This window comes from Dipodomys ordii, unplaced genomic scaffold (assembly GCF_000151885.1).
Source record: "Dipodomys ordii isolate 6190 unplaced genomic scaffold, Dord_2.0 Scaffold68, whole genome shotgun sequence".
In the NCBI taxonomy this organism is placed as follows: Eukaryota; Metazoa; Chordata; class Mammalia; order Rodentia; family Heteromyidae; genus Dipodomys; species Dipodomys ordii.
The window spans coordinates 7,304,272-7,312,960 of NW_012267284.1; the positions used below are offsets into that span (position 1 = coordinate 7,304,272).

At 46.5% G+C, this 8,689-nt stretch overlaps 1 protein-coding gene across 1 annotated transcript in view; it reads left to right on the forward strand.

Moving 5' to 3' along the window:
• The window catches only part of Stag3 (stromal antigen 3), a 53,468-nt gene that overhangs the window by 23,651 nt on the left and 21,128 nt on the right, over positions 1-8,689 (forward strand). The window contains exons 4-22 of the mRNA XM_013023409.1: positions 170-268; positions 693-772; positions 1,082-1,189; positions 1,420-1,540; positions 1,678-1,783; positions 2,157-2,260; positions 2,500-2,592; positions 2,704-2,793; positions 2,971-3,171; positions 3,286-3,356; positions 3,456-3,543; positions 4,033-4,113; positions 4,193-4,285; positions 4,413-4,581; positions 4,692-4,831; positions 6,067-6,168; positions 6,945-7,093; positions 7,247-7,375; positions 7,455-7,619. Of these exons, the coding sequence (XP_012878863.1) occupies positions 170-268; positions 693-772; positions 1,082-1,189; positions 1,420-1,540; positions 1,678-1,783; positions 2,157-2,260; positions 2,500-2,592; positions 2,704-2,793; positions 2,971-3,171; positions 3,286-3,356; positions 3,456-3,543; positions 4,033-4,113; positions 4,193-4,285; positions 4,413-4,581; positions 4,692-4,831; positions 6,067-6,168; positions 6,945-7,093; positions 7,247-7,375; positions 7,455-7,619 (2,189 nt within the window). The remainder of the gene's footprint in view (positions 1-169; positions 269-692; positions 773-1,081; positions 1,190-1,419; positions 1,541-1,677; positions 1,784-2,156; positions 2,261-2,499; positions 2,593-2,703; positions 2,794-2,970; positions 3,172-3,285; positions 3,357-3,455; positions 3,544-4,032; positions 4,114-4,192; positions 4,286-4,412; positions 4,582-4,691; positions 4,832-6,066; positions 6,169-6,944; positions 7,094-7,246; positions 7,376-7,454; positions 7,620-8,689) is intronic.

An 8,689-nucleotide genomic window follows, 5' to 3' on the forward strand; every position in this document is an offset into this window, starting at 1 on the left:
CAAGGCAAGCACTCTACCACTGAGCCAACTTCCCAGCCCTCAATGTCTTCTTACATCTCAGAATCCTCACCTTCAAGTGTACCTAGGTCCAAATTGAAGAAGCTATGAAGGGCTTAACAGAAGTAAATGGTCAGCTTTGTTTCTCTTCCCATTTGTTCCTCTTCAACAGCAGGGGGAAGTGCGTCTAAAGTGCCTGAAGGCTCTAAAAGGGTTGTACAGCAACCGGGAGCTGATTGCACGTCTAGAGCTCTTTACCAGTCGCTTTAAGGTATGACAAGAACAACACTCCCAGGATTGACCTTGGCTGTGATATATTCACATTTCCCCACCTCAGGTTTCTCTCCCTGTTCTGACATTCCTATTCTATCATCTACTCTTTTTTTGGGGGGGTTCCGGTCATAGGGCCTGAACTCTGGGCCTGTGCTGTCTCTCAGCTCTTCAGCTCAAGGCTAGCGCTCTACCACTTGAGCCACAGCGCCACTTCCTGGCTTTTTTTCTTTTTGCTTATGTGGTGCTGAAGAATTGAACCCAGGGCCTCATGCATGCAAGGCAAGTGCTCTACCACTGAGCCACCTTCCCAGTCCCTCTATCATCTATTCTTGTATTTTATCTTTAGGAATTTTTAAATACTAAGAGAATGCCATACTTTAGAATGTGCAGTGAGATACTGGGCATTGTTTTCTTCCCAACAGGACCGAATGGTGGCCATGGCCATGGACAAAGAGTACGATGTGGCAGTGGAGGCCATCAGGCTTCTGACCGTTATCCTGAAGTGAGTCCTGGGAAGTGGAAGTTGGCAACCCAGGTGAACCTTTCTGACATCAGACAGGTTCCTTCCAGAGCCCTGTCTCCATCTGTCATAGATTGAATTCCTTATTTGCAGATTGGAAGACGAATGATTCCTGAGTTTCAGGACAAAGGGAGAACTTTCCTATCTTCTCTAAGTCCATACTCTTCTGTCTCCCACTTTTTATTTAAAAGTTCTGAGTCATATCCTCATTGTTTTGGCATAATTTTGTTTCTAACTGATTGTGAGAGGGCAGAGTCCATAGCCACATCAATGCTCCTTTTCTGTTCACAGGAACACAGAGGGAGTTCTGACTAATGCAGACTGTGAGATCATTTACCCCATCGTGTATGCTTCCAACCGGGTCCTGTCCTCTGCTGCAGGAGAATTTCTGTATTGGAAGTGAGTAGGGGTCTTACTGTGTTGTATTGTTTCTCTCCCTCTTGTCCACTGCTGCTCTGCCTGAGGACTCCTTAAACATACTGAAATCTCTGTTGGTGTCTCCTTTACTTTCTCAACCCTGTGGACTTTCCTTATCCCTTTGTCCTCTCCTTGGGCCTGTCTTTCCCTCCATAGTGATTACTGCTTCCTCATGCCTTCCATACTACTCTCCCCATGTATCCATTTCACAGGCTCCTCTGTCCTGAGAGTGAGGCAAGAGTGGGAGGTGGAAGAGAGCAGGAGCGATACCGGAGTCTACATGCCCAGAGGAGTTTTTTCTACCTTCTGATGGCCTTCTTCATGAAGAGTGAGGTAATGGAGATACATGGCTGTTGTGCCTAAGACATGGAAGTAGAGAACAGGGCGAGCGATGTGATTATCAGCAATCACTTCCTGGAGCAGTTTCATGTGGCATCAGTAACTCACTCACTGTGCTTCTTCTCCTCCAGCTCCATGAACATGCTGCTTACTTAGTAGACAGCCTATGGGACTGTGCAGGGTTTCGGCTGAAGGACTGGGAGAATCTGGCAGGCATGCTACTGGAGAAGGACCAGAGTGCGTGTCATGTGGTAACTGGGGATAGGCACTCTGCGCCTCCTGTTATAAAACTGGGAAATATGTTTTTTTTGCTAATCCTGGGTCTTGAACTCAGGGATTGGGCACTGTCTTAGCTTCTTTTGCTCAAGGCTAGCACTTTACCACTTGTGCCACAGCACCACTTCTGACTTTTTTTGTTGATGTGGTGCTGAAGAATGGAACCCAGGGCTTCATGCATGCTAGGCAAGCACTCTACCATTAAGCTACATTCCCAGCCCTGGGAAAGATTTTTTTTACCTGACCTAAAAAGCAGTAGAGTGGTATGTATGTGCCAATTGGAGGTGGGAGGTAGGTAATTGTATTTCTCTTTTTGATCCTTCTGCCAACCCAGACTTGAGCAATGTAGAGGAGAGGACACTGATAGAAATCCTTGTGTCCAGTGCCCGGCAAGCTGCAGAGATTCAGCCTCCTGTAGGACGAGTCACTGGGAAAAAGGTATGGTATAAGAGTTGGGTTAGGCAATATATGAGTAGTACTGATGCCAGATAGATATTAGGTGTCATTCTAGCTAGCTTCTGCAACCTCTTAAGATTCCCATCCCAGAAAAAGGAACTCCGAAGGAAGTTGCTGCATCCTCTTTTCCTCTCTGGGTAGAGAAGGAGTCAATGAGGCAGAAAGACATGCAGACACTGGCTGGGCCATATTTGTCCACACTTGCTTTCCCCTAATTCCAGGGCCTAACTGCTAAGGAACGTAAGCTCCAAGCCAATGACAAGGCAAAGCTATCAGAGCAGCTCATTCCCTTGCTACCCCAGCTCCTGACAAAGGTACCACTTTTCCATCTGGCCTGGGGGTGTGGAGGTAAGGGTACAACCCCCATGCAGGGATGGGGGAGGGATAGCCTGTTAACAGACAGGGCTCTCCCTCTACCACCACAGTTCTCAGCAGATGCAGAGAAAGTTGCTCCCCTACTCCAGCTTCTCAACTACTTTGACCTCAGTATCTACTGTACTGGGCGCTTAGAGAAGGTGAGCAGGCAGTAAGATCTGTTTTCTATACCTCACTACTCCCCTGGTAGGACTAGAATCCATAAGCCTTTCCCTTTTTAGGCATCTTATCCTTGGAGTTACTGCTTGCAACCCTTTTTCTTCCCTGCTCAACCTTTGTCCCACCACACTGACTTCTCCTACCCTTTTCCCTCTCAGCACCTGGAACTGCTTCTGCAGCAACTTCAGGAGGTGGTAGTAAAGCACGTGGATCCAGCAGTACTAGAGGCTGGTGCACACGCCCTCCATCTGCTTCGCAAGCCTGAGTTCACCTTTTTCAACCGTGTGGACTTCACCCTTAGCCAACTAATGGAACTGCTCACTGGCCACTTCAAGCAGGATCTCAATGAGCTGCTGCAGGTAGGAGCGAAGTAAATGGCAGGACACTTTGAATCAGATAAGAGAGGGTCCCCAAATCAGGAAGATGGATAAGTGAGTTCCTGGGCAAATCCTTCTGTGAGTCTTCTCTTTCAGTCATCCTTCCTTGATGAAGACGAGATATACAGTCTGGCAACCACAATGAAGCGCCTTTCTGCCTTCTACACGTAAGCATCACTGCCCCTTCAATCCCACTTCTGCTGGTGTCTTGGTAGTTGGTTTCTTCATTCTGTTTGACCATAGTGTCTCTCTCTCTTGCCATAAAGTGCTCATGACCTGACTCGATGGGAGCTCTATGAGCCATGCTGCAGACTCCTCCGAAAGGCTGTTGATACAGGAGATGTTCCTCATCAGGCAGGTAGATGGGTGGAGATGTGGACCCTAAGAAGGCACTCTTTAGAGCTGTGTTCTGGATGGCATTCTCTCCTAGCTAGACCCAGACCCAGACCCAATGTGTGGAGTGAACACAGGAAGACCAGGTGGGCTCTCTCTTTTCATTCCTCTTTCAGAAGGTTCCCGGTGCTTGAGTGTTGAATACAGCCATCCTCTTGGGCTCCTTAGAGTCTAGGAGAATATTGAGGGATTCTAGGAAATGGTGACTAAATTAGGGAGATGTCAACATTTCTGTTTATATAGAAGCCTCTAAAGATTGTCTGGAATATTAGTTCTTTGAAATGTCAGGGTTTTTTCCCCCTCCTCTAGAAAAAGAGTTGGTTTCCCTATCACATTTTCTCCCTTCCTTATTGTTTTGTGTGTATGTATATCAGATCTCCCCATTCCTCTCCCTTGCATGCTTTTGCCACTTGCCTCAAACCTCATTTTGCTGACATTTCATGGTTGCAGGTCGTCCAGCCAGCCTTGACTCTTGTATATTTTTCCATTCTATGGACAGTAGCCCACTTCATTGAGTCAGCTGCTTCTAAGGTGAGGCTAGGTTTAAAGGAGGGGAACAGATATTCAATGCCCAAGTCTTCATTCCTCCCACAAGCTACTGTCTCCCTAGAATCAGCTGTTGAGTCTGAAGGACAGGATGACGGCCTTCTGCGAACTCTGTCAGAGCTGCCTCTCTGATGTGGATCCGAAGATACAGGAGAAGGTGGGAGCAGGGAGGATATTATCTGAGGAGACACCATGCTATAGGGACATTAGCTGTGTGAGTCTAATCTTGGTAAATATTCTGTTTCTTTAATCAGCCTTTTTTTTTTTGTTATTACCTCCAACAGGCTTTTATTGTGTTAAGTGATCTGCTTATCATCTTCAGTCCTCAGATGACAGTAGAGGGACGAGAGTTCCTTCAGCCCCTTGTGTTTTCTCCAGAAGCTGCTCTCCAGTCTGAGCTAGCCAGCTTTCTCATGGACCATGTCTTCCTCCAGTCTGAAGACATGAGCAGTGGTATAGGAACTCTATATCTGGGGACTTAGGCAGGATTTGGGGCTGGGTTGGGCTCAGGTATTAAAGGCAATAGGCCTAAGCTTGTGATTGGTTCTGCTGTTGATGGGCAGGTCACTCCTACTTTGAGGATGATGAACAAATAGAGCAGCTGCACCACCGGCGCCGCCTCCTCTCTGGGTTTTGCAAACTACTGCTCTATGGAGTGCTAGAACTGGATGCAGCCTCAGATGTTTTCAAACACTACCACAAGGTATAGTGAGGCCCTACAGACACTGAGAAGAGGACGCCAAGTTGAGCACAATCTTGTGTCAAACACCACAGCATTATAGAAAGGAAGGGAAAGGAGGGCAGGACTATAAGGGTATTATGTAGTTCAGTCCCCAGTACCACCAAAAGGGATGGATGGATAGATAGATAGGGAAAGAGATTTAGACAGTAGATCATTGTGTGAAAATTGGAGGGGAAATACCTCCTTCTTTTCCTCTTTCTATTTTTTCTCCAAACTGAGTTTATGGGATGGGATGATGTAAGAAGGAAAAAAATAGAAAAGGGATCTGTTAGATTATTTGGACTTTGCCAGAAAACCACGCAGACATCCAGGTACAGAGAACAAAGAAAGGTTTATTGCTGGGAAAGGGGGCTGGCAAGACCCCTTTTCACAAGGGAGAAGTGAGAAGAAGCACTGCCTATTGTCTGAGGTGACCTATATAACCTGGAGGTTTCAGAGGGGCTAGAAGGGGCTAGGAGGTGGAGACCCTGGTATGGATGTGTGGGCCAGGGGCTTTATCATGGCGGACCAAATAGTAGATAAGGGGCCCTGCAACTGCCCAGACCTGAATGTCACTGAAGGGCTCTTGTTGCATTATATGGTGGTAGCTTCCCCAGAGAAGTGCCATCTGAAGGTAAAGGGGATTGATGGCTGATTATTTACTGGTTGATTATTTACTACCTTTACTACATGGGCCTAGCATTTACCTAAGAAGGGAGCATGCTAAGCTGTGGAAAGGGGAAGGAGCGTACTAAGCTATGGGAAGGGAGCTCTTTGGGCTCTTAGCCATTCCTCACAAGATACCTAGATGTGTAGCTTAGCATCTCAGCCTCATCTGTACCACTTATGTTTACTGAGCACCTTGTGTACTAGGCCTGCCAGGCAGGAAACAGCACAGAGAAGCTTCTGCTCTGTGGGTTCTGTCTTTGGGGGGAAGAGGGGCTCATATAGGTTGTAGTGCTGTGTGATAGTGGGTGACTCAGGAATTGGGCTCAGGTAAAATTCTTTTCTTTGGGTTTTCACCTAAAGTCTTGATTTCTTTTGAGTTCTGTTCCCATTAGAGAAGAGGTCTATCTAGTTGGAGTTGTTTTATGCTTATTCGTGTTTATCTAAGGCTCTTTAGGAAATAGACATGGTCAGGGATGTAAACAAATCAAAGAGGAAGTTTTTTAACCTGTGTTTAAACATTTTCTTCCTTCCTGTTTCCTCTTCTTCAGTTCTACAGGGACTATGGTGACATTATAAAGGAAACATTGACAAGAGCAAGGCAGATTGACCGAAGTCATTGTTCCCGAATCCTGCTGCTAAGCCTCAAGCAGGTGCTCCCTAAAGAGGGCCTTACACCTGTGACATCCTCTCCAAGGTCCCCAACCACTCTCCCATCAGCCTCTTAGACCATGAGATCTTTGAGAGCAGGAACCTTCTTATTTTGACTCTCTCTTCACATGACAGGTTCTTTCTTGCCTTGAAGTCCCTTAAAAAATGTTTCTGAAACCAGGTATCAGTGGCTCACACCTGTAATCCTGGTTACTCAGGAGGCTGAGATCTGAGGATCACCATTAAAAGCCAGCATGGGCAGAAAAGTCTGTGAGACTCTTACCTCCAATAAACTCAGAAAAAGCCAGAAGTGGTGTTATTGCTCAAGTGATAGAGTGTAAACCTTGAGTACAAAGAGGGTAAGGGACATTGCCCAGGCCCTGAGTTCAAGCCATAAGACCAGCAGAAAGAAAAAAAGAAGGAAGGAAAGAAAATAAAAAGTTTCTGACTGGGCAGTTTCTACCCCAGCCCAATTGTCTGTTAAGATGTAGGAGAACCAACAATAAAGCAACAGGGAATTCCTCAATTTTTAGTTTATTCTCTCACAGCCTCCTTTAGTTGCCAGGCTTATTTATTTATTTATTGTTACAGAGCAGGGCTGAAACCTCTGCTGTAGGGGTCAGAGACTGAAGCGGTGTCCTGGGATTAAAAAATAGAGCAAAAGTAGTAGATGCCCTCCTAAGCCTCATGGGATTTTTGGGCAGAGGAGAGAGTGTTTTTCTTCCTTAGAGCTATGTTGTTCTTTCTTTCCCAATCATGCTATGTCTTCCTGACACAGCTGTACACAGAATTGCTGCAGGAGCAGGGGTCCCAGGGCCTGAGTGAGCAGCCAGCCTTCATGGAGATGAGAGACCTCGCCCGGAGGTTTGCCTTGAGCTTTGGACCCCACCAGATTCAAAACCGAGATGTTGTGGTCAAGCTTCACAAGTGAGGAAGTGCTGGTTGGAGGCCCAGTACAGGGAGGGTGGGGAGTTGAGTCCTGGAGAGGGGGTTATGTGGAAAAGCAGTAGTCTTGTGGTGGTGGGTATGCTTTGGTTGACAAGAGGGAATTTCAGAATGAATTAATTGTGCCCAACCAAGGGAAGGCATCAAGTTCTCCTTGTCTGAGCTTCCTCCAGCTGGCTCCTCGGGGGAACCCCCCAATCTGGCATTCCTGGAACTCCTTTCAGAATTCTCTCCTCGCCTCTTCTATCAGGACAAGCCACTCATGTAAGTTAGTGGGTGGATGAGCAGAGATGTGGGTTACAGAAGGCTTAGTAGCCACATCAGCCTTTTCACCCCTTCCTAGACTCTCCTACCTGGACAAGTGTCTACAGCAGGTCTCCCAGATACCAAGCCCTCCGTGGGGTCCAGTGACCACCTACTGCCATTCACTCAGCCCTGTGGAGAACACAGCACAGGGCAGCCCACAGAATCGCCTCCAATCCAAGACAAGTCACATTAGAGGTAGGGGGTTGGCAGTACCTTCTGATACCTCTGCTTAGAGGAGCAGGGGTGGTCTTTGACTCCCTTCAGAGTTTAATTTTGTCAACTAAGCACTTCATTTAAGGGATTTCACTTTCTTTTACTATTTCACTAAACAAAAACAGCAAACATCTATGAAAAAATGAAATAGAAACTAGCAATAAAAGCAATGATTGGGGGCTGGGAAGGTGGCTCAGTGGTAGAGCGCTTGCCTTGAATGCCTGAGGCCCTGGGTTCGATTCCTCAGTACCATATAAGCAAAAAGAAAAAAGCCGGAAGTAGCGCTGTGGCTCAAGTGGTAGAGTGCTAGCCTTGAGCTGAAGAGCTGAGGGACAGCGCCCAGGCCCAGAATTCAGGCCCCATGACCGGACCCCCCCAAAAAAATAGTCTCACACACCTTCCTGCCAGGGCTGGCTTAGAACTTCAATCTTCAGATCTCAGCCTCCTGAGTAGCTAGGATTATAGGCAGGAGCTTTTAAAGGTGTTTTTTTTGAAGTAATTCAAAGTAGATGTTTGATTGGTTAAAGTAGAAAATCTCTAGTTAGACGTTGCAGGTTCATTTGGTGGTTTCTGATTGGTTGAGCTTAAGTTTCAGTCTCTAAGCCATTAACTCTGATTTATATTCTGGTTTGCTGATATCAAGACCCAAGGCACTGAAACAGCCTCCTTTATTTATTTATTTATTTTATTTATTTACTTATTTACTTACTTATAGTTGTGGGGCTTGAACTTAGCCTGGGTTCTATGCCTGAGCTCTTTAGCTCAAGGCTAGTGCTCTACCACTTGAGCCACAGTGCCACTTCTGGTCTTCCGGTGGTTAATTGGCAATAAGAGTCTCACAGACTTTCCTGACCAGGCTGATTTTGAACCACAATCCTCAGATCTCAGCTTCATGAGTAGCTAGGATTACAGGCATGAGCCACCAGTACCTGGCTATTTACTTACTTTTTGTCAATGGTGGGTATTGAACTCATGGCTTAGGCACTGTCCTTGAGGTTTTTCACTCAAGGCTAGTATTCTACCACTTTGAGCCATAGTGCCACTTCTACTTTTCTGGGG